At 43.7% G+C, this 23,738-nt stretch overlaps 8 protein-coding genes across 8 annotated transcripts; 3 read left to right on the forward strand and 5 right to left on the reverse strand.

The window, feature by feature from the left end:
* The first annotated feature begins 72 nt into the window (after nucleotides 1–72).
* Nucleotides 73–2,127, forward strand: EAF01_002779 (uncharacterized protein). Its single transcript, XM_038911033.1, has 2 exons — nucleotides 73–559; nucleotides 620–2,127. The coding sequence occupies exons 1-2, from the start codon at nucleotides 334–336 to the stop codon at nucleotides 1,750–1,752; spliced, it is 1,359 nt and encodes a 452-aa protein (XP_038773955.1). The 5' UTR covers nucleotides 73–333; the 3' UTR covers nucleotides 1,753–2,127.
* Nucleotides 2,128–2,262: 135 nt separating this feature from the next.
* On the forward strand, nucleotides 2,263–3,268 carry EAF01_002780 (uncharacterized protein; the record flags this gene model as incomplete). Its single annotated transcript, XM_038911034.1, has 2 exons — nucleotides 2,263–2,618; nucleotides 2,698–3,268. The coding sequence occupies 2 exons, from the start codon at nucleotides 2,263–2,265 to the stop codon at nucleotides 3,266–3,268; spliced, it is 927 nt and encodes a 308-aa protein (XP_038773956.1).
* Nucleotides 3,269–3,837: 569 nt separating this feature from the next.
* On the reverse strand, nucleotides 3,838–4,113 carry EAF01_002781 (uncharacterized protein; the record flags this gene model as incomplete). Its single annotated transcript, XM_038911035.1, has 1 exon — nucleotides 3,838–4,113. One exon carries the CDS (start codon nucleotides 4,111–4,113, stop codon nucleotides 3,838–3,840), a length of 276 nt encoding a protein of 91 aa, XP_038773957.1.
* Nucleotides 4,114–4,926: 813 nt separating this feature from the next.
* Nucleotides 4,927–5,735, reverse strand: EAF01_002782 (uncharacterized protein; the record flags this gene model as incomplete). The annotated part of the gene is made up of 3 exons (XM_038911036.1): nucleotides 4,927–5,271; nucleotides 5,353–5,414; nucleotides 5,654–5,735. The coding sequence occupies 3 exons, from the start codon at nucleotides 5,733–5,735 to the stop codon at nucleotides 4,927–4,929; spliced, it is 489 nt and encodes a 162-aa protein (XP_038773958.1).
* Nucleotides 5,736–6,189: 454 nt separating this feature from the next.
* Nucleotides 6,190–6,701, reverse strand: EAF01_002783 (uncharacterized protein; the record flags this gene model as incomplete). Its single annotated transcript, XM_038911037.1, has 2 exons — nucleotides 6,190–6,479; nucleotides 6,536–6,701. 2 exons carry the CDS (start codon nucleotides 6,699–6,701, stop codon nucleotides 6,190–6,192), a joined length of 456 nt encoding a protein of 151 aa, XP_038773959.1.
* A 331-nt stretch (nucleotides 6,702–7,032) lies between these two features.
* EAF01_002784 (uncharacterized protein) lies at nucleotides 7,033–9,724 on the forward strand. Its single transcript, XM_038911038.1, has 2 exons — nucleotides 7,033–8,914; nucleotides 8,972–9,724. Exons 1-2 carry the CDS (start codon nucleotides 7,513–7,515, stop codon nucleotides 9,622–9,624), a joined length of 2,055 nt encoding a protein of 684 aa, XP_038773960.1. The 5' UTR covers nucleotides 7,033–7,512; the 3' UTR covers nucleotides 9,625–9,724.
* Nucleotides 9,725–9,910: 186 nt separating this feature from the next.
* Nucleotides 9,911–12,434, reverse strand: EAF01_002785 (uncharacterized protein; the record flags this gene model as incomplete). Its single annotated transcript, XM_038911039.1, has 2 exons — nucleotides 9,911–12,208; nucleotides 12,261–12,434. The coding sequence occupies 2 exons, from the start codon at nucleotides 12,432–12,434 to the stop codon at nucleotides 9,911–9,913; spliced, it is 2,472 nt and encodes an 823-aa protein (XP_038773961.1).
* Nucleotides 12,435–18,232: 5,798 nt separating this feature from the next.
* On the reverse strand, nucleotides 18,233–20,874 carry EAF01_002786 (uncharacterized protein; the record flags this gene model as incomplete). Its single annotated transcript, XM_038911040.1, has 2 exons — nucleotides 18,233–19,873; nucleotides 19,921–20,874. 2 exons carry the CDS (start codon nucleotides 20,872–20,874, stop codon nucleotides 18,233–18,235), a joined length of 2,595 nt encoding a protein of 864 aa, XP_038773962.1.
* Nucleotides 20,875–23,738: the final 2,864 nt, after the last annotated feature.

Below are 23,738 nucleotides of genomic sequence, written 5' to 3' on the forward strand. Positions count from 1 at the left end.
TCCGTTATCGCTCCCAAATTTTTCTTTGATCAGTGGAGAACTCTGATAACTCTCATATTACTACAGATCGAAGGCGGGAAGGAATTAATTAATAAGTTTTCGGTCTATTCAATTCCACACCTCCGTTCTAACGACTCATTAGCTATTCAATTTACATCATGATGATCCGTAGATCTTGAGTCTTTTCCCCTCTCTTTGCAAGCTATACAGATACAACAACGTACGTTAATAACTGGTTTTCTTCTTCACACTCTGACCCGTAACCTACTTCGCAATTAAGTTACTCCAGATTACTCGTCAATTCGACGTCATTCCACTCAAACACAATCTTTCATGTCCGGCCTTTGGGATAGTCGCCCTTCTTCTGTGGGGGACCCAATCCCAACAACTTTTGAATCCGAACATTTAGGACATGACAGAATACATGGAGATGATCCAATACCTGGAGAATCAGGAACTGTAGCTATGACAGGCGATAATGATGATGTCGATATTGACATCACGGCATCTCAAAAGATGATCTCGGCAATGTCTGGAAGTCTATTAACATCATTGTTAGGTACGCACGCCACCCGGCATTTGAGATCTATAACATGTTGCAACTAACACTCTACTATAGTTACTCCTTTAGATGTTGTTAGAGTTCGTCTACAGTCTCAACCTTCCCCATCACCTTTCACAGCCATTCGAAAAGCTGCTCTGGCCTCCCCTCAAACTTTCGGTACTCTACCACCAAATTTGGGAATAACAGCATGTTGTCGAGAAGTTTTCTTTACCAGCGGTACAACGAGCGATGGTTGTATGGCTGCACCTCGAATAAGCGCCATGGAGGGTGTGGGATGCGCCATTGAAGAAACACAAAAAAAGACCTATAATTCAACTTTCGATGGGATGAGAAAGATTGCGCGGAATGAAGGGGTCACGACTTTATGGCGAGGATTATCACCTACTTTAGTCATGACAGTTCCTTCGAATATAATATACTTTACGGGATACGACTGGTTAAGATTCAACAACCAAAGTCCTATAAATCGAATTTTCAATGACAATTATGCTCCTCTTGCTGCTGGCGCATCCGCAAGGACTATAGCCGCGGCAGTTGTCAGTCCGATCGAGATGTTTAGAACGAGAATGCAAGCTAGTCAAGCGACTGGAGGAACACATTTTGCGGAAACGGTGAAGAGTGTCGGCGAAATGGTGTCACTTCACGGCTATACATCTTTGTGGCGAGGATTAACTTTAACACTCTGGAGGGATGTACCTTTTTCTGGAATTTACTGGTGGGGTTATGAATCCATAAGAGGGGCTTTGACAGATGCACGAGAGCGGGGTCGTGGGAGAACATATGATCGGAATACTTCTAGAGGTCAAATACGTACCAGATCACAAAGTCGAGAAAATCACTCAGCGACATTCCTGGACAGTTTTATCGCTGGGGCATCGTCTGGGGCAGTTGCTTCTATTTTGACTATGCCTTTCGATGTTGGGAAAACACGTCAACAAATTTTTCAGGAACCAGGGAAAACACCTGCTGGAGTTGAAAAGATTCTAGCACCCGAAGAACAATCCATGCCAAGGTTTCTCATGCACATCTTCAAAGAAGAAGGTCTCGGAGGTTTATGGAAAGGATGGGTGGCCAGGACCTTGAAGGTTGCTCCAGCATGTGCAATTATGATAAGTTGTTATGAAGTAGGGAAGAGAGCATTCAGGAGTGTGAATGAGAAAGCGGAATTAAAGCGAGGAACCGAGTGATGAAATGAATTCTCCCCTCTTCTGTACGGACGGAAGGTTGGTTTGGCGCATAAAAGGAATCCGGAATTGTAATACCAAGCGTTTAGAAGCACAGCGATTTTGAGCAGGTATCTGGAATTTTGTAAAGTATTAGAGATCCTAGAAACTAAGAGAACTTGAACGATATTAATACACTCAAAGTATGAAAATCGAAGATAGGGAAGCAATATCGATTCATGATTTTGGTGAAGGGGCGATTCAAAGAATGAGTGAGGACTAACGACCCGACCCGTTATCACCCCAGACTTTCGTTTGGCTCTGAGAGCGCTTGGTACCGCGTACCCCAGTAAAGTAGCTTTACGCGTCTCAAGGTGCTCTGACGCGAACTTGCATCATAGGTTTGGGAAATTTAAAGTTGACCTTCTTCTCCTTCATATATTCTGTTCAAACAGACTTTGATTAAGAGTTACCGCTATTAAAGTGTCTACACTACTCCTCTTTCATCATCGACCTTTTCTTCCAATTCCCATCATGTCTCTCAAACGCAAAGCAACTACAAATCCTACCAACGACGCCAAAAAACCTAAAGCAAACGGATCAATTACTTCGTTCTTCGGTCCACCAAAAACCGTTTCTTCGACTACCAAAGGTTCTACTACACCAGCACCAGCAGCATTGAAATTCAACAAGGAAAAATGGATAGCTACATTAACAGAAGAACAGAAGGATTTGTTGAAATTGGAGATTGAAACACTACACGACAGCTGGTTGGCAGTATTAAAAGATGAGATTGTAGGAAAAGAGTTTCTGGAATTAAAGAAGTTTTTGAAAAAGGAATTGGAGGGAAAGGATAAGATATTTCCCCCAATGGAAGATGTTTACTCTTGGTATGTACATTTTTACCTTGATTAAATCGTTCAATTTCGCTCCAGTAACCAATGGCTAATTGAATATGAAAATGAACAGGTCAAGACATACACCTTTTCACACCGTCAAAGCCGTAATTATCGGCCAAGATCCATATCACAACTTTAATCAAGCTCATGGTCTCTGTTTCTCCGTGCGCGCTCCTACACCAGCTCCACCTTCTCTCAAGAATATTTTCAAAGCCCTCGCAAAAGATTATCCAGACTTCAAACCTCCTCCAAATAACGGTGGTCTTCTTACTCCCTGGGCAGATCGCGGTGTTCTTCTCATCAATACATGTCTCACAGTGCGAGCTCACCAAGCCAATTCCCATGCAAACCACGGCTGGGAAAGATTTACTCAAAAAGTTATCGATACAGTTGCTTTTAAGAGGAATAAAGGAGTGGTGTTCTTGGCGTGGGGAAGTCCTGCGGGGAAAAGAGTGGCGAAAGTGGATAGGAAGAAACATTGTGTGCTGATGAGTGTACATCCTAGTCCTTTGAGTGCGAGTAGGGGATGGTTTGATTGTGGACATTTTAAGAAGACGAATGAGTGGTTGACTGAACATCATGGGGAATATGCAGTCATTGATTGGAGTTTGAATATTCCTACTGCTGAAGCGGGTGTGTGAGGTTATGAATCGCTTTGTGGGAGATGATTTCTAGAGGGGAAATTGGCTGGCGATTTCAGGTGTTGGTAAGCTTTCGTCTCCACAGTAGGATTGCAAGAAAAGGGAGTTTGAATCTAAGCATTGGGTACTGAACTGGATATTGTTGCAATAGTTTCCAACTCGATGGAGCTTCCTTTATATGAGTTCAATCCGTCATTTTATGAAGTTGATGATGGAAGTTCATTTTATTATCTAACGGCGCAGCATATTGAGAGAATCGGAGTTAATTGATTGGTCCATCTCAATGTCAAGGTAACTAAGTTCCTACGTATTTTACTATGTAACATAGAATACTACAATGATATACCTCCTACCCTTAGGGGCCTTGTAATGACTCTCTCTGTATGTGGTACATTGTTCCACAAGATCTGCCAATACCCATTTTACTTCCACGTTTCGTTGAGTCCGATCAAACTATTCTCCTATCTTTTCAGCTGATTATCGCGGATGCGCCATACATCTACCTAGCCTTGATTGTGGTTCGTACAGCATCGCAATTCTCTTCTGTTATGCAACCCATCGAGAGATATTCACAAGTTGGTGCCATCCTCGCTCCAGAATTCCCCATCTTCACAAATGACTTCTTCGAAGAAAGTACAACTAATATCCGAACATCTGAAACTATGGTAAAATTGGATGATATTGCTTTCAGTATTGCAGCCTTCATCAATCGCCTCTTTGTCCTCGAATTTGGCGCCGACAAGTTCATTGGCAATACCGCCATGATGCGCGGGAATCTTATTTCTCGCCGGCGATGTAGATGCTCTGAAAAACAGCGTAGGGCTTTTCGAAGTGGCTTGCATCATGCATGCGAGAGTCTAGTGTAATACTCTGCGTGGTTGTATTTTATAGGGGCGATGATATGGGTGCGTTGGGGATTGGCGAGTTTGCATTTGGGGTTTTGATCGCTGAGTCCTGGTGGTGAAAATGTGATCTCTAATGAGATGTTTTTGATCAAGCGCTTTTGGCATTGAATGGAGATGCGATGGGTTTAAACTCGGTTATTACTCCATTGACAGGTGATACATACCTAGTTGGTGTCAGATTTCATTGTGGGTCCTCATGCATCTTTACCTCTGCCTGAATGAAGAAACGGTGTAGTTTTGTTTTTATATTTGTTATGTCGCAGAGGAGTTGAATGCTCAATGTTGCACTCACTGTGTGGCGTTTATTCAGTGATGAATGGCTATCACATGTTTGTAGGCCCAAATAGGGATGTAGGAAAAGGAGCGGCTTGAGATGGCAGAATATGAGTTGGAGCTGAAGCGCTCGGTGAGGTTGTGCTGCCAGATGTCATTTTGGTGATCTACTTATGAAGTGATATCTCATGGTCGGATCATGCAATGGCATGACGGCGCTTGATGAAGTCTCTGAAGTGACAGTCACGGATACCAATCAAACTTACAAAGCCACTTCAAACAGAAATTTATGAACTTACAATATGGCGTCCATATGTTTCGGGGAGATATGATACACCACTTCTCCTGAGTAGTCCCTAGAAAATCAAACATGGATCAACCTAGAATCCACATTTCTAGCCGAAGCTAGAAGCAATAGTCTCGAGTCGAACCATTCGAATGAGACGAAATGGGTATTAATCTTGTAGTTGATTCTGAATCTCAAGAGTCTTGTTCAAGTTTGGATCCGTCGCGAAGTTTTCTTTCTCTACGATATGCGAAAGAAGTAGCAAGTTCATCATGGAAGTTTGTTAAGTTGATTGGACCTGGTGCTACGATCTTCACAGTAGGATCATCGTTTAGCGGGGTGAGCGCGGGGATCGTGGCGGGGATGGTGAGACAACTTATTTGTGAAGGAGTGATGGATTGGCGGATGGCGTCGTTTTTGAGGAGATTGCTCACGAGATATGTGGTGATTGTTCTGATGGGTGGGATTGCTGCGGTGGTGGGACGGAGGAGGTGGGAGGGCGTTTGAGGAGGTGTTGAGTTGGGGGGTTTTTTGAGGCGCTGTTGGTTTGGGTGTATGGGTTGTGAGAGGTTTATGAGGCTTGGGGTTGGGGTTGGAGAGGGAAGTATGAGAGAAATTACTGGTAATTTGGCAAATGGGGGAGTGATTGCTTTGGTTTGTGGTTGCAGGGATGAATGTGGCGCTTTTGACGTTTTTGGGGATGGGGATTGGAGGGGATGATTAGATGGGGGAGAAATGGGGGAGATTTGAAGAATTAGAGTGAGGGGGGTGCGGTCTTACAACGCGCAGTCTAAGAAATGAAAGACCGTAAAGGGGATTAAATTTGAGATGATCAGAGAAGCATTGTATTGATATGCGAGGAAGTCATCGATTTGTCTCTCTGTATGGTAGTCCTATGGAGTTGAGACAAGTGTATGATACAGTTCTGATGGGAAAAATGTTGTTTGAGAAGGTGCGTTTCAAGTCCGTTGAGATTTCCAGGACTTTTCGAGAGACAATGCATGATATCATTAGCAAAAATCGACCTACAACTGTGGTTTGTATTTGAACGATATGCTTATAAAGACTTGAATATAGTCCTGAGAATTGTAATATCTTCTTACCCTTAAGAAAATGTAGTGTACGGTCCTAAAAACTGCATAGTGCGGTAAAAGGGGTCTGTAGGATAGACAGGTAGTTCTTCTAGACAATTTTCGCGTAACAAGTGTTGATCAGATATTTCATTATTTAATACGTTCATTTGCATAAAGTCATAACAACCGCCCGCCTATACATCCGAGTACCATAAAATTTCACAAAGCCAATCCCAAGGTAACATCATTCCCGCATCCGGCATTTCTCCACGGCGATCGCGTCAAACACTGAGCACAAAACATAACTACATGCATGATATTTGCCGCTACGCGCATACCAATTCGTCTTCTAGGATACTTCGATTTGTCCCTTATCAATCTCCCCTAAACTTCTTTCACCTGCACATAATCATGATTTCTGACTATCAAATCATCTTCCCACCACATCAACGTACAGCCCACCAATTTCTTCAACTCTGTCTTTTCTTTCGGCAGTCGTTCACCTGTCGCTGGGGATATCGCTGGTCTGCATGTGATTTCCCACTCCCAGGCTGTGAAATCTTTGTGTCCATGTACGGAGGCAGTAGTTATTGTGAGGTCGTAGAAGTCGGAAAAGGTTTTTGAATAGTGCGACTCGACTTCTGAAAGACCCATGAGTTGATTGTTGGGTGTGCCTAGGGGAGAGCTGTCGTTAGCGAGATTGGAAAAATAAGTGTATGTGAAAACATACTGAAGTCTGAGTAGACAAAGTTGGTCGGATGATAGTATTTCATGATGGCTTCGGTGTCTCCTTTCTTGTATGCTTTGATGTATGCATTCATGCGTTTCATGATATGGTCATGATCGCCATGCTTCTTGTGTTGTACGTGGAGGGGGTGCTTGTGATGAGGGGACATGTTTGACTTTCTTTCGAGCTAAGCGTCACTGTTGTGAGAATATCCGAGAAGTCTTGATTGTTTTGCAGAATAAGTGAGGAAAGAGTAGGAAGTACGGAAGTGGCTGAACTGATTCAGGTGAGTAGATGCAATATGAATGGATTCAAGATTTTTGCATCGGGCCTACTCAATTGAGGATTGCGAAAGAGGGGTATTAATGCTACCGTCACCCCACCTCTACCCAACACATCGAGTGCCATTCGGAATTGAGGCTTTTCATCCGTATCCCACCTACGCCCCCACATTTTTTTTATTTTTTTTGTTTTTGTAGTTGATCGGAAAGTGGACGATGGCGATCAGACGAGCACAGCCAAGCGAAGCTGATGACACAAATGACATGCACCTTTTAAAATATATGATTACTCCGGTTCATCCTTGCGATTGATAATCCAGCTGAACAACAGCCTTAGTGGGGTTGAAGCTATCATCATATCTGATATCTATTAATAATTGGACAATGGATGATGGCTGTTAGGCGACGTATCTGATCGGCTTGCCAAGCGTATCGTTCCAAGATTCATGCTTAAATCTGATCTGCAACATCTGGCGCACCTTCTATATTGGGTTCATTCTCCAGAGGCTGAGTGAATTGCATGGTTAAGGTGGGGTTGAAGATTATTACCCTTGCGATATTGGATATTGCTACTGCGGGGCAAATAACAGAGGGAGGGGCTGAAACACAAGATGTAAGTTCGCCTCTTCCAAAAAGTTAAGAATTGAGTGCAATACAAACATATTCATTTCAACTTTCTTTCCATTCCATCCAACGATCATGGCAATTCCGAAAACGAATTATCCTATCGATGAGCCCACCATTCAAAGCGACGAGAAAGAGGCAAACGGCGTTAGTCAACCCTTCAAGAACGAAGAAGGCGTCGATGGGCCACTTCTCTTAGCATTGCTGATGGGAAATAACAATGCCAATGAATGGGCTGCTGCTCAACCAGCTCCAGATGCTGTTTCCGACACCTTGAATCCCGACTACTATGCTCTCGAGCTGGCCTCCGCTGGAAATGGCAATGAAGAAGGACTCGATAACGACCCAACCTCTACCGACGGCGAGGATGGACCTCTCCTTTTCGTGCTCTTGTTAAACAACCAGAACAACAACAATGTGAGAGACCCTAGGTTGAATAATGTACGACCGAGTGATACCTTGGATCCAAGAGATGTCGCTCTTGAGCTGAAGCCTACTCCAAGTGAAATTGAGGACACGGCTGACAGTAGATCATCTACTATCGACGGCGAGGATGGACAACTTCTCCTGACATTGCTTCTCACCAACCAGAATCAGAATCAGCTCACTAAAGGTCCAGATAGCGCTATTTTTGACACCTTAGACCCGAGAAGTTTCACTCTTGAATTGAAGCCTGCTGAAGGGGGTAATAGCGAGAATATTGACAGTCAATCCGTTGACGGCGAGGATGGACCACTTCTCCTGGCACTGACTGACGTTAAGGTCCCCACAAAAGCATTCAGCGCCATTCCTGATACTTTGGATCCTAAGAGTGTCACCTTGGAACTGAAATCTGCAGCTGTTGATGATGCAAATTTCAATAAATCATCCATCGATATACTCTCCAACAACGATCAGAAATCTGGGGATATTATTATAAAAGCTATTCCCGATGTTATGGAGATGAAAACTCAATTACTAGAGTTACAATCCCCTAAGGATACTATCACTGAAGCAATCCCCGATGTTATGGAAATGAAGACTCAGCTACTGGAGCTACACTCCCCCGGAAACGACGAAGCCAATAACATCCCTGTCATATTGAAAGTGAATTCTCAAGCCCAAAAAGCTCAGATACTCGCAATGCTTCAAGGCCGATCAATTCCCGTGACCCTCACTTCGAAAGATACCACAGGGAATCTTGCAAATGGAACACTTGACAGAGCGCAAGTTACCACTGCAAATTTGCAATCTTCGCCCCGCGAGGCCAAAAATGGTAATTTAAGCGCGGAGCAACTACAATTCTGGAGAGAAAATGGATATCTCGTCATCCCAGACACACTATCCGACAGCCAAAAAGATAACTTACTTAAGACTGTACATGAAGCGGCACAAGTACTTGCTGGCGGTGGCGAGAGAGTAAAAAAACATGCCTATCTCCCCGGGCAGAAATCGTACGTGAGTCCTGTGGGTCGAGCAATCGCCACATTGAGTGGACGTAAGTCGCACACCCTAATCATTTCTCCATAATACTAACATTTGATTTTCTATCAAGATGGCTTTAATCCCGCCGTCGAACCCCTAAAACGTATCCAACGAATCGGCTGCGGCATCCACCGGGTCATGCCCCCCTTCCGAAAAGCCATCCTCAGTCCCTTCCACTCCACACTCGCCCAATCCCTCGGCTACCAAGACCCACGCATTTACCAAAGTCTGATCATCGTGAAAGCGGCCGAGGTTGGCGCGCGCGTGATTCCTCACCAAGATGGCTGTTCGGGATTCACAAATCCATCGAGTTGCACGACTTTCTGGTACGCGCTTGAAGATTGCTCGACGGAGAATGGATGTTTGGCGGTTGCGCCGGGGAGTCATCGTACACAACCTATTACGAGACGTTGTATTACTAATGGGAATGGACAGCCGGTATTTACTGATTTGGAAAACCCGGTCTATGCGCAGATTGAGGGGGTGGATGATTCGACTCTGCCAAAGAAGAATGAGAAGGGAGAGTTTGAGTATAAGAAGTTAGAGGTGAAAGCAGGAACTTTGATATTGATGCATGGTAATTTGATGCATAAGAGTGAGGCGAATCAAAGTAGGAAGAGTCGTGCTGCATTTAACTTTGGGGTTGTGGAGGGTGAACACGCGTGGCTTCAAGATAACTATCTTCAGCCTTATGAAGGAACGACGGAGTTTGAGAAATTGTGAAGCAGTTATAGAGTTTCAATCTTATGTTCTGTTTTTTGTATGAATTTTAATAGCAAATCAAGAGTTTAAATTAAATCAGAATAATCCTTTCACTAACTTTAGTAAAAGTCAAAAAAAGTAAATTTTCCAACGTGTGTCAAGCGGGTATGTGTGTATATATAAAATGTCAAATTTATACATGAATTGCAATAACGCTATCAAGAACTATGTGGACATATATACAAAGAAATGGTTGTTCGTCCCTCCTCTATTCTTTCTATCAGAACGCTGAAGTCTCTACAATACTCTATTCGTCAAGCTCATAACCGAATGGGCAGGTATCATCATCATCACCAGAGGCAGCACTAGCAGCTGCTGAGGAAGCAGATGTAGTAGCTCCTGAAACAGCAGATGGAGATGCAGCGGCTCTTGAAACCGCTGGAGCTGAAGCAACGCTGCTTCTCGAAGAAGCTGAAGATGAAGTGGTGGTGGAGGCAGTAGAGGAGATAGTTTTTCCAGCCAATGCCAAGATCTTCTGTGCGGCTTGCTCAGCGGCAACCATGACGATAGCTTGAGTGTTACCAGTGGGCATATCAGGGTGCATAGAAGCATCCACGACGAACAAGTTGTCGGTTCCCCAAACTTGGGTGTTGGTATCGACAACTGAAGTTCCATCGTTGGTCTCACCCATAATAGCAGTACCGGTGAAATGATCACCAGTAACGTAAGTACCAGCAGAGACCAAAGAAGCACCTGTAATGGTGCTATCGGATGGTTTGAGCATGGTGCTGTTCTTGGCGGCGTTGAGGAAGTAGTCAATAATGGTTTCGATGGCAGATTGATCGTCGGCGGTGTTCATCCATGGGTTAGTAGTGAATTCTGTGGCACCGGAACTAGTAATACCAAGAACACCGGTGGATGTCAAACCATGGGTAAGGTAGAGCTTGATGCGGATTTGACCACTAGCGGGGGAGTTACAGGTTCCTTGGAAGTATTTGGTTCCACTGGTGGTGTTAAGCGAAGTCCAGAAGTTCAATCTTTGACCAGATTGAACAAGTGGCCCAGTTTGTTGGGCGAAGAGATCGATGTTGGCAGTACTTGGGGAAGTGAAATCAGCTGACGCCAACGAGGTGGAGTTGCTAGCCATTGCACCGGTAACGTTGAAAGTGAGAGTGAAGATTGGGTGGTCCTTGAGGTTCTTTCCGACTGGAAGGTTAATCCAGTCAGATTCAGCTGGGAGAGTAACACAGCTGCTTCCGTTCTTCACAGTGGTTATTTGATCGGCTGGACCAATTCCACTGTTCATCAAGATACGAGGAGTAGACATGGCTCCAGCAGCGAGAATAAGCTTACCACCTGCATTGAGGTTGATGATCTGACGAACACCAGTGTTAGAGTTTTCAACCTCAACACCAGAGAATGTGGTACTGTTGGTGGTGCTTCGGATACCTCTTACGACCTTGGTATTTAATTGGGCTTTGAAGTTGTTCATGGCAGTAGCGAGAGGGTAGTAAGACTTGACTGGACCAGCACGGAGACCATCTTGGATATCCCATGGTGGATGAGAGTAAGCTTGAGTTTTCGAATTTGGTGATTCGATAGCATCAACTTCGGACCATCCAAGGTTACCCAAGAATGAAGAGAGAACGTTCCATACGCTTTGATCGTATCTTTGCGAGTTTGAGGTAGGGTTGGTGGTACCAGGGTTACGCTCATAGAGTCTGTCGGCGGATGCGCTGACATCGGTCCATTTCCATCCAGTTGGCCATTTGTCATCGAAATCAGCTTCTTGTGGACGAACGAACATCAAAGCATTAACCATAGTACCACCTCCAAGAAGACATCCAGCCATTGAAGCAGTGTCTGTGCAGTATTCGTCGGAGACAGAAGCGGATGTGAGATAGTATGCCATGGAAGGAACATCATATTGGGTAACGGTATCGTTCCATGAAACAGTGGATCTACCACCAGTAGCATAGGTGGAAACGTTCCCCCTCTCTAACATCAAGACAGAGGCACCGCTCTCGGCAAGACGCTCTGCAACGATAATACCAGCTGGACCTGCACCGGCAATGATGTAATCGTAGGTTGAGTTAGAAGTTGAGACGGTAGTGTTTGAGCAAGTTGTGGTAGTAGTAGATGCAGTTGTGTTACTGGCAGTGGCAGTGCTAGCCATAGCAGCCCATGTGGCGTAATTATCGTTCACAGCACTGGCAGTTTGAATGCCGAAATCACCATATCCAGTACCGTGATAAGTGAAAGTCGCATCGGTAGCAGAGGCAGCATTTGTGACTGTGCCATTACCAAGAGCCCATCCAATAACGACTTGACTAGCACCAGCAGCCAAAGTATAAGTGTTTCCAATACAAGCTTGGCAAAGGAAAGTGTATGACATGTGGGTTGAGTTAACAAAGGTACCATTCGCAATTGGCAACAATTTTGCCGTGGCATTTGCGTAGGCACCTGGAGAAGAGTATCCACTGGTCTCACGCAACGATGCGATGACATCAGTTCCACTGGGCCAAGCAACAATCAACATACTGCCGACCATATTACCAGTTAATGAAACACCTCCATATCCTGAACCAGCTGTACTTGGGAAGACCTAAACAATGTTAGCATTCTGTGTAGTCAATACTTGAAGAACAGGTTCTTACAATCTGTCCGATGAAGTCAGATGTGGCATTGGCCTCCATGACCATACCGAACTGGAATCCTGTGGTGTCTGTTACACCCTCGAATGTGATACCAGTGTTGGCATCCACATATGAGGCAGCTGTTTGAGCAAGAGCTCTGGCGGCAAAACCAAGAGTGAGTAAAGAAGCGCGCATCTTAAAATTTTGAGATGTGTTGCTTGCGACAGTTAAATTTGAATGAATTTGAATGAATGTGTATGTGAAGTTGTTACGTTCGAAAAAAAGGTCACCAGACCTGTCAAAGATAGTTTGAGAAAAGAATGAATTTGAAAAAGAATGTATACCGTCAAGGTAACAACTCAAAGGAAGGAATGAGAGAAGGAACGGAAGAGAAGAAAGAAACAATTCTTGCGATACAGAGGAAAATTCAAATTTTGCGCACACAAACCTTTTTGTACTTTCAGAAGTTCAAAATACTCCCGAACTTGTTGAGTCCATTATAATCAATCCACTGGCAATGGCCAAAAAGCTTCTATTATCGAATTCATCTATTTGAGCCTCGACTGTGCCCACTGTCCCGGTAAACTTTGGTATGTGCTTGATTGAGGTTCCTAAACCCTTCTCTCTTATTTGTTTCGTTTTATATCGTCTATCTACTTCGTTCAAAAGTGGATCGATCAATAGAGGGGAAGGTACGCCATGAGGCTGTTATTCGATGAATTTATATTGAGGGGTAAATTGGATAGTCGTCATCTAGACAATTCGCTATGGAAAGCCCCTGTTCGCACGTTTCAAAAGCTTTTTTTCGCCTATTTTGACGTTTCAGGATCTTGCCGGTTCAGGGAGTTCTGGGGGATACTGATCCACTCGGATTCCCATATTTGGCCTATAGCTTAAAAGTTCATCCGAGTATGTTCTAGAAACGGCGAAATCATGCCGGGATGAAGTTCCTGCACGTAAAAGCTTGATGGTTTCATGACAAAAAAATTGAGAAATCAAGAACACAGCAATTCACACAACCAAGACCAACCAAGCCACACTTTTCATCGTCGAGTTCATGCACAGTCAGTGGCTGTGGACTCTCTTTATGGTGGCCTAACCAAGTTAAGCATCTAGCCCAATTTTTCACATGATTCGGGCCTATCTTGGAAATTTAAAGTAAAAAAGAAAAAGGAATTTGCTTTCATGAGGATTTGATGGATCAATAGTGTTACGATTGGCTGTGGAGAAACGTTTTTGGATTCGTTGACCACACGCGGATAATGTGATGAGAACCGATACTGATAGGAGCGTGTTTCCAAAGTTCCATCTGAACTTTCAACAGGATCGGGTGGATAAGTAGCCGAAATGCATATGGAGTCCTCTTCTGTATAATTTCTGCCAGGGGACTGCCCAATTGATCAGATTGTATGTGCAAGGCTTCGGAGAATCGGAAAATTCCTTATCCACCATTGTTTCTTGTACAAAGCATTTCTTTTTGCTCAGCGCTATCGAACAATGTGAGAGACTCGAAGACCTCGCTCGTTTCAAATGAGATTAGAGTATCGTCAATGACGCACACATAGGAGTTGCAGAGAAGGGTTGAAATCCATAGGTCAAATGTTCATGCTGCCATGCTCGAGCCACGTTCTTTGAGCCATAAGTGTCGAAACTTCAACCACGAAAGGGAAGCCTACCAGCCACAAGACGAAAAACCAACCGCAAAGTCCAGATTCAGTCTATGGTTGTATCAGTGGAATCTTATTTCATCGGCTCCATATCAGCTCCACTTGCAATTATTCTTTGGTCGATGTCAGTCAATATTTTGACGATTGAGCTGAGCGTTGGAAACCCGAAACTATTGCAAGCCTTGACCGTTATTGTCATTGCCGGACTTTGTATCTCGGGTCATGACTCGCATGTCGGCCAGTTACTACAGATTTTTTGTAGGTATAGATGGTGCTGATTACACCTATTTTTCCTCATGGTAGCGAAATTGTGATGTGATATTTGGTGGCCAAGGTTCTTACTGATGTGGCTGATATCAATCTAGGGGAGGGCTAGCCACATTGTGGCTAAATATCTTCATCACATGACCCGAAACACCACAGCAATTTTCTTCTCGAGGGATTTGTTGATTTATAGGACAAATCAGACAATGTTTGTGAATCCAGCTGATTATGTCTGATCTCTTAATCCTGTATTTCATTGCATATATTAATGGGCCCTTTAATTTTTATCGATGAGTTTGTGGATAAACTACAGCAATTCGTCTGAATACAAACGAGAAACGAAAACCGACGTACCGAGATTCTTCTTGTTCCTACATCATCGCAGCATTCTCTGCGTGGCTTTGGGCGGTAGTCATAAACGAGAGAAGATTCCCATTCAGTGTGACTCAAAGAAGATCCGATTTAAAGATACAACAACCCAATACCTTCGGCGCAATCATACTAAGCGCCATAAATATCCATCCATGCCATTGATATGTTCAAAGCGTAGCGTGGCTGAGGCGATAGATGGTGATGGCGGGATCTATCAGTCATTTGTCTTTTGCTAGCGCGTCGTACATGCTTGAAGCATCCGGTACCAATCGGTGAAATACCTGAAGTTGACGTGATTATGGATGGCTTTGTCTAAACCCTGACATTCTGGGGCTGCCGTTTGCAAGTGGTGTGAATACTCACTATTCGTATAATAAAAGTTTATTCCGTCGTTGTGAGGATGGTAAAGCTTCGCCATCCTTTAGTTCCAACTTCTTACTTAGTATTGAAAGATTTGGTTTGCATCAAAAGGTAAGGAGACGCGGCTCTTATTCTCGGCAAGTCTTGTGAGTCCCGTTAGGCTTCTTCACTACTGTTGATTTCAAATTTGCACAACTTACATATTCTCCAAACCATTTCTTCCTTTTTGATTGAAGAAGAAACCCCGGCAATGAAATGACCGAAATGGTCATCCTATCCCCTTCCTTTTGCCCAATTCTTTTTAGTCCAGTGTTTTTGGGGATCTACTGCAGCTTTTAGTGCCACAACGGCAATAAATATTGTTCACTGCTATCACGATATATATAAACTCATTAATTGTCATACAAGTCTTGTTGGCGATTCAAATTTTTGTCAATCCTGACCTGACTGAAAATTCACACGTGGCCATGCTCAACACTTTCGATATCACTAAAAGATGTGAAAGAACTAGATAGATGCGTGTTTGAAACAAAAAAAATGCGCTATCCTATCCTGACGATAGATCTTCTAGATTGGCATGTTCCCGTTCACCTCTTAGAATTGGATCATACGTTCTCCTATCCCGCCAGTCTATACAAGCACAGAATATCTTCTTGGGCACATCAACGACCGGAACACGCGCGCAACCCCTCATAGAGCAATAAAATTGAGCAAGACGCCATTCTATACTTTCACAGTACCCCGCGCACTTCTAGCTTGAAGCTACTCTCTATTCGTGGACTTAGCATATGAAATTTCCCCGCAGAGGGTTTTAGCAATTTTCTTCCTAGTCCTCCTTGAAAGCGGGAATACCCCGTGCATTTGCATTAATCAAAGTTATGGACAAGGTACATCAGCACCATATGGTCCCCGACGTCATTTCTGAGTTGGGTGTCTCGATGAATTTAGGTACCAGCACGGCAACTGGCATTTGATAGCCTCATACTGAACAAGACCAGAAAATCACTCACTTGATCATAAATAATCTAAGATGATCATTGTTCGGTAGTTTCAAGACCTACTGCTGCTGAAAACACGTTCGAGTATGATTTTCATTTTCAGTCAATAACAAACGTGACTGAGTTCAGTTTCCATCTTATCCCCAAGACGATTACTAATTGATATGATGAATTAACGGTGGCCAGACAATGGCCAGAAATTTCGAAATACAGGAAAAGGCACGCAAAACTCAAGGTCATTCCCCACATCAGAGTTCTAGTCGCTTCCCTTGACAGTGAGTGATCATGAATATATAGCTCCACCGTTCAGGTGGAAGAACTTCAGCGACAAGGCGTTTTGAAAATTGCAAGTTACATATATACACGAGAAAGATGCAAAGGAGTGAATAACCAAGAGCTTGAGCGATTAATAGGCTTGGTCCTCTCGATCATTTTGTTGCCTACTAATATGCAGAGGAATCTGGAGAATATGAAGGATCCAAACTAGAATACTGTACTCTCAAGACGCTTGCTACTTATTACCACATATTGACTTCAGAGGGCTGACTCAATCAGTAGAGCTCACCATCTCAGAATATCGGGACAGCCCTTCTCGTTTTGACAACTTGTCCGCACCGGATACCTACAACACTCACCCAAAATCTTGCTATATCGAAAGATGTCAACAAACTCCAATTCTTCTCGTCTGATATATTCAATAATAATAATCTGGTCAAAGTTCTATTATTATTTGCACATGAGTAGATCAAATTCCTTGCTCATGGGATGATAGTATTCTAGCTACCTCGCTAAATATTCCCACCCCTAATTGCCGTGTATTTTTGAATTTTCCAACAATCTCAAAATCTGGGTAGACAACCCCCAAAGCACCTACTTTCGCACTCCTCATGCGAGTTCAGTCTCTCTCTCTCTCTCTCTCTCTCTCTCTCTCTACTCGTAGATCTCTCGATTCCAGAGCAGTTTTCCTAGTATGTTTAGAAATTCACTCTATTAAAGAACTACACTTGATCGTTCTCTGAAATAGCGCATGCTGTGAATCATAAACCTAGAACTCACCTATTTACCCCTCATTCCCGAGAGCCTTGGAAGACTGGAAGCCGTGCAAGATCTACAAAACCACAACTTCAAACCGCGCATAGCTAATTCTCTCTCTAACAACCACAGGACGTCCCAAACCAGTCAGCTACAGGGTAATGTTTTTGGGTCTCGTTATATCTCTGACTAGTATCAAGTTGCAGACCGAGAGTTGTGCGATTTCAAATTCTTGGAAACTTCCATTATCGTCGAATATTTCCATTCTCTTCCACCGTCTACCATCGACACTGTAGATTCTTAAAACCTGCATGTGACAAAGATAAAACGCTTTTAACCCTTCGCTGTCTGCAACTCAACTTATCATCAAAGTTATAAAACAGACACTCAATCTCTTTATCTCATCTCGTTCTATCTCATCACCATAACCTGAATCAAAACTCCATTGCTCAACTCTGTTTTCAACCCCTTGTTTCGTCTCTCTGCAGGTACTCAACTCAACCACTCCGATATAGACTTGAAAAGTGGGAGAGTAGGAGAAGGAGAAGGAGAAGGAGAAGGAGAGGAGAGGAGAGGAGAGGAGAGGAGAGTAAGAAAACAAAATAAACTAGATGAGATGAAGTGAGATGACATGATACGAGCGGGAAGTGGATCGATTGGTTTATAGACGAGAAGAAAAAAAGTGAATGATAATAAATAATAACATACATTATTTCGCAAAGTCAACATAATGTACCTGGATCTTGATAGCCATATACCTCTCATGCCTATGTATAAGTAAGGAATACCTAGTCATGGATATCGAATCATATCATATCACATCCTGTCACATCACTGATATCCCACACAAAAACTGGATCATTATATATATATCAATAATATCATTAACATTCCCGAGCAACATGTCAAGGACTATTCTCCTATCTTTTCTTGACAAACTATCTCATCTCTCCTCTCTCCCGAGTCCCATGCAAGTCCGGGGGGGGGGGGGGAGGGGGGGTTCAATCAACTCATCCATCCATCCACCCAATCAATCAATCAATATACCTCCTCCATCCCCTACCCATCCAACAGCTATATAAAAGCTCCATTTGCCCCAACCAGAACACCATCGCTATACTAACTCCAAATGGTAAAATATCACCTATGTCCTCGCACCTAACCCATCGCGTTTCGAGATGGACCATAAGAAATTCTAGCCACAGAAAAGAATCAAATAAAAAAAACTGTATATGCAGAATGGGTATCATTGCACAGAAAACAAAAGAAAAATGCACGCTCGCTATGCTCATCAAGCTCTCTATCTAATCCCTTGAGGTTGTGGTAACCTTTTTCCATCTAAAAATTGTCTTGGGGGTCTTTGTTCATAATAAGGATCAGGCTCTTGTCTCCTTTTCCTTTCTTCGTATTCTGCTCTCTCTTCTTCGCTTAGACTGAATGCTTTCTTCAGCCATCCAAATGCACTTCTCTTCTTCTTAACTTTCTTTCCATCTTCCATTGTGACGGTAGTCATATCGCTCATCACACTCATTCCCATACGACTCGGTGCCATCGATCTCGATAGCCCACTTGGTACGCGCTCGTGATGATGCATCGGGGCTGCAGTCCATGGTCTTTGCAATGGTGAATGTGGAGATGCGTTGACGGGACGAAAGAATTGTTTTTCAGAGTGAGGGGATGGGATGAAATCTCTTGTTAAAATGGGTGGCGGGATCTCACGTTCGCGACTTGTAAACACCGGCGCTGAGGTTGCCGAAGAAGGAGATTGAAATGCTGGTGATGGGAGGTGTTCTTGTATCGAACGAATCGCAATTGGAGGATCCGACTCGGAACAGTATGCTGAATCAACTCCACGAGATGGAGGTGTATCTTTTGCTAGTTCCGGGTGTCTAGGAATGCTTAAAGGTCCTGACCCTTTACGCTCTTCTCTTTTGCGGTTTTCATTGTCACGATCTCTGCTCTTCTCACTTCTGTGTCTTCGCTCCTCTCTGTTTGACTCCCTGCTACGTTCTTCTCTACGTTCTTCCCTACGACGCTCTTCCCTGATACGTTCTCGGCTGCGCTCCTCTCTAAGTTGTTTTTCTCTTTGACGCTCCTCTCTATCAGCTGATAGATCCAAAGGCTCAATACGACGCTGCTCCGATCGTTCACGGGGACGAACCACCGTATTTGGCTTTAAATATAGATATGGATCTACCACTGATTCCGCAACCGAAGTAATTCGTGGGGCGGAGAGTAATTTTGGAGGGGGTTTCAAAGTATCGGTATCGATTTCGGTTTCCTTATTCTTGAAAGAAAAGCGCTTTCGAAGAGATGGTTTTCTCTTGCCTTCCGGGGCGGATTGGAGGACAAATTCTTTTTGAACTTCTTTTCTCGGAGAAGTTTCCGGAGAAGTTTTGGGCGAGGTGTTGATCGAAGGCTTGGGCGAGGGCTTCGGTGAAGGTTTGGGGGATGGATTTGGGGAATAGGTAGTCGGCAAAAGTAATGGGGAATAAGTTGTTGGAGGAAGCATCGGAGAATAAGTCGTTGTTGGGAGAAGCGGGGAATAAGTGGTGGCGGGAAGGACTGGTGTGGTCGTAGTAACGATTGGTGTCGTTGCGGGAGGGACTGGGGAGTAGATCGTTGGAGCAAGAATTGGAGAATATGTTGTTGGAAGAAGAAGAGGTGAATATGTGATAGGTTTGAGAGTATATAATAGTTCAGGTTTTGGTTCAGGTTCGGATTCACTCTCAGGTTCTGGCTCTTGTTCTGGTTCCGACTCCGGTTCCGACTCTGGCTCTGGAGTTTGTTCCCGGTCTTGCACCAAGGCAATTGCTGGTAATATAGTTGGAATTGCTGAAGTTGTAGGATTCGGATCGCTGGGCAGCTCTTTTATCATGGAAGCTCGAAGATTGCGAGATACTGGAGCAGCCGGTGCTTGTGTAGGAGACAAATTACTGAACTACTTATTGTTAACCAAGAATGACATGATTGACTTTGCGAGCTTACTCTTGACTCCCGACTTATCCTGCCGGCTCTGCGATCCATTTCCGCCACGATACTTCCCAATTGGCCGAGAGAAACCCCTAGATGATCACCTTTGGTTTGTAACGAGACAAAAGCCTTATGCCAACCTTCTACATTTCCACACATTGCATCAAAGACTCTCTCCATGTTGGGTCGTCGTTTTTGCCATGACCGGTTGTCTTTCTGCCCTGCCAAATATTTTGTGAATTCCCTACAAGCATCCATTCCTTGCTGCGCATCGAGAATAGTATCCTTCATAGCTGCCGCGGTACGTACGATAACGTGCTCGATACGTTCATTGCCACTGACAATTTGGGACCTAAAAGCTCGATCTGCCAACATAGAATCGAAAATGGCGAGATTTTGTAAGGGAAGTTTCAGATGCTTTAATCTCTCCTCGATATCACTTTGTGCCAGGTCGAAATCCTCCAGCGTCATCTCTAAAAACCCATCTACCTCATTCACATGTCCCTGTAATATTGACATGACCTGTTCTTCATCTCGGGCGATTCCATTGAGGAGTAGATATATTCCAAAGGATATCTGAGCCATCAATTTCCACAACTCATGATATTTTTGACCTGGTTGCCTCTGCCATCGCAAAGCATGTGTATCTTCGGAAACATCTTGTTCAATTAAGATCTTTCGTCGGGTCGCCGCGTCGCCGATTTTGGGTGCTGTTCGAGCTGTGTCGCTAGCCTCTTGCATCGACTCTGCAAAAGCACCTTGCATGGAACTTATTGGATGTTTTGGTACCATGGCATTTTTTGCAACTTCGTTGACTTTCTTGACTTCTTTGACATGATGCACTTCCTTCATTGTATCGTTATTTAACCTCGTATCGTCTAATCGCATTTCGAAGAGTGAATCATCATCAGGTTCGAGAATTATCGGAAAACCGACGTCTTGATCAGAAGAAGAGTCGTAAAAGGCCATGATTGCCGCAGCCTGCCTACTTGAAGACTTATGCAAGAATTGATAGTCCTACATGGATTGATTGAACGTAGCGAGCGCCTCTTAGCTGCATGTGACTATTGACCGGATTCTTGGTATTCACGGTATTGTAGATGAGGTAATATACTTTTGATGCAGTGCGCACCACTGATGGTGTACAACAGCGCTTCTAGAAGTCCACAATTCGGATGGCACGAATGATCCAAAATTTCCGGTATGTCCAAGACAAGGCAGATAGAGAAAGGGCAGCTTTCCTCCGTTGTGAACAATCCAAATCAGTCGTACTCTAGTCTACCCTCCCCCCTACAAATGGTCCCTCGTCCACCGAGGAGGTGTCTGTGTCACAGAGTCCACTGTCTACTTGTTGCAGTAGCGTCGAGAAACGGGTGGGAAACGGAAAGGCTATGGATGATAATCGCACAAGGCTTTGGAGGGAAGCGAAGAAGATTTTAGTTCGAATTTGGGTTCATCCTTCCACTGTTTATTTCAAGTCAAGGGGACCATGCGCGGGATGAGATCGACTTTGATTGCGGAGGTTTTTCGTTTCAAGTCTTGATGTTGCTAATCAAAACAAAATACACCATGTACGAAGTAATTGGGATAATTGGGAATAGCACAAGAAGGGAAAAGAGCAAGGAATGTAAAATTTGAGGACTAGTGGATGGATGAATGGATGGATGGTTGGATGGTTGGATGAGATGGTAAATGGTAAATGGTAAATGGTGGGTGGTGGATGTTGTTGTATTTGTCGTCCTGGGACCGGTACCGCGTATAGAGCATAGAGTATCTCTTTTCACAAGGTGGGATAAGAGAGGCGGGTGATGGTGATGACAGGGTGGATAGATTAAAAAAAGTAAAGAAGCTTGTGAGAAAAAGGAAAGCTTGAATGAAGTAATTTTACTGGTGCAGGACGAAGCACTCTTCACTATGTGATAATACTCCCGTACATAGTTACAAGAAGTAGATCTTGGAGGGGGGAGAGAAGGAGGGGGAGAGGAAGAGAAGGAGAAGAACCTAGATGTTGTGTTTATTATCAAATTCATAACTATTTTCTATTTTCTATTTTCTATTTTCTATTTTCCATTTTCCATTTCCTATTTCTTATATTCCATTTTCCATTTTCTCTTATTTTCCAATTGATTAAACCATGATGTAGATCTGTGGATTGATTAGGGACATAAACCGTTTGAATGCGAAATTCTCGAATGATTGAGTTTGCTTGACCGGGGGGGGGAGGAAGGTAATAATATCAAAATCAATAAATTGATTTTCCTATCAACGTATACGATATAGTGAGGAAATCATTTGCCATCAATTTTCAACGGTTCCCCTGGGTAAACGACTTGGCAATTGGCTCCTGTCCGGTCTCTTCTTCCCTTGGATACTACAAATGTTTCGACCCATAATATCTACTTCGCACATACCTTCAATAATACCTAGGCCTCTTCATTTATACAAATCATCTATGAATCCATGAGTTTTACAATTTATCTACGACATAGCGGATCTCTTCTATACTGTATGTAGACTTGATCGCATCTACGTGCTCATCGACACATCGACACACACATCGACTGAAGGAAGGAGAGATTGAAATGAAATTAGAGTTTTGGATCATGTTCATGGCTCATGGCCCATGGCCCATGGCCCATCGCCCCATCTATCTTGTCTTGTCTCCCACTTTGCATTGAATTGTCCAATGCCCACCACACGAAATCTGCATGGCGCGTTCTCAAGAGATTCCGGCTTATGTTTCGGTGGAGAAGCTGATGGGTTAACGTGCTCAATTCAGCATTGACAGAGAGTCTATTGGAGGAGATGAGGAGAAGTTGCTTTCTTTGGGAGAGACAAACGCTCACGGGTAAGCCACATGCCACATCGTTTCTTTCTTACTCTTTCCTTGTTATGCACGGAGTCTAGCTCTTACGACCTAGGCACATACACAATTCGCGACTCTATATTGCACGTGTACGTAGATCATTGAAAATCGCGGAGAGGAGACGGAGGCCAGGATACGAAATACATCGTTCTTCCCTCTTAGTGTTATGGCGTACGTACTCTCAGATGTCCATTATTCATGGGAATATTCGAGGTTCATCCACTCATCCAAACCTCATTTACCCATGACATCCTTACCACGAATATCCATCACTTGCCGAGGTCGACTCACATAAATGCATGACAAGAGATAGGAGGCGCTGAATCCTACTCTACCATAAGCTTTTGTGACTGATATCTTTAAGTCTCCACTACATCGAAAATTCATGCACACACAGACCATTCACAGACATCCCAATTTGGATGATCCCCCGGACAGCATCCTTGATAGGTTACTCGATTGGGATGAAGACCCATGCGGATTTCTATCTAACATCACTGGCATGACCCCTTTGAGAATTTACAACCTTTACCGAGTGTCTAGTCGTCAAAAACTTGGACACATAGCACGAGTCGGAAGAGGATGAAAAGGAAGGTCGTATCTCAAGATCCAATTCGTTTTTCAATGCTTGACTTCGAATCTGCCTGTCTTGAACCGGAGAGAAACCAGAGTTACTTGCACGAGGCATAGCAAGTCTCATTAAATCCTTCATATGGTTCATTTCACATGGACTTTCCAAAGTAATGTCGTGGATATGCTCATTAACCTTTTAGAAATTCATAATCATAGCCAGTCAGCAAGAATCCTAATGATTATCGCCCCTCGGAGATGATACAAAAAAGTGAACAGTAATCTGCCCCTTATTCGGCTTCAGTTACTGACACGGTTGATTAGAACTCATTCCAAAAAAATTCGAATATCATCTATCGGTCGATATTGACGTTCAATTAAATTTCGGATATTGAAA

The sequence above is a fragment of the Botrytis porri genome (genome assembly GCF_014898465.1).
Source record: "Botrytis porri strain MUCL 3234 chromosome Unknown BPOR_003, whole genome shotgun sequence".
Lineage (NCBI taxonomy): Eukaryota > Fungi > Ascomycota > Leotiomycetes > Helotiales > Sclerotiniaceae > Botrytis > Botrytis porri.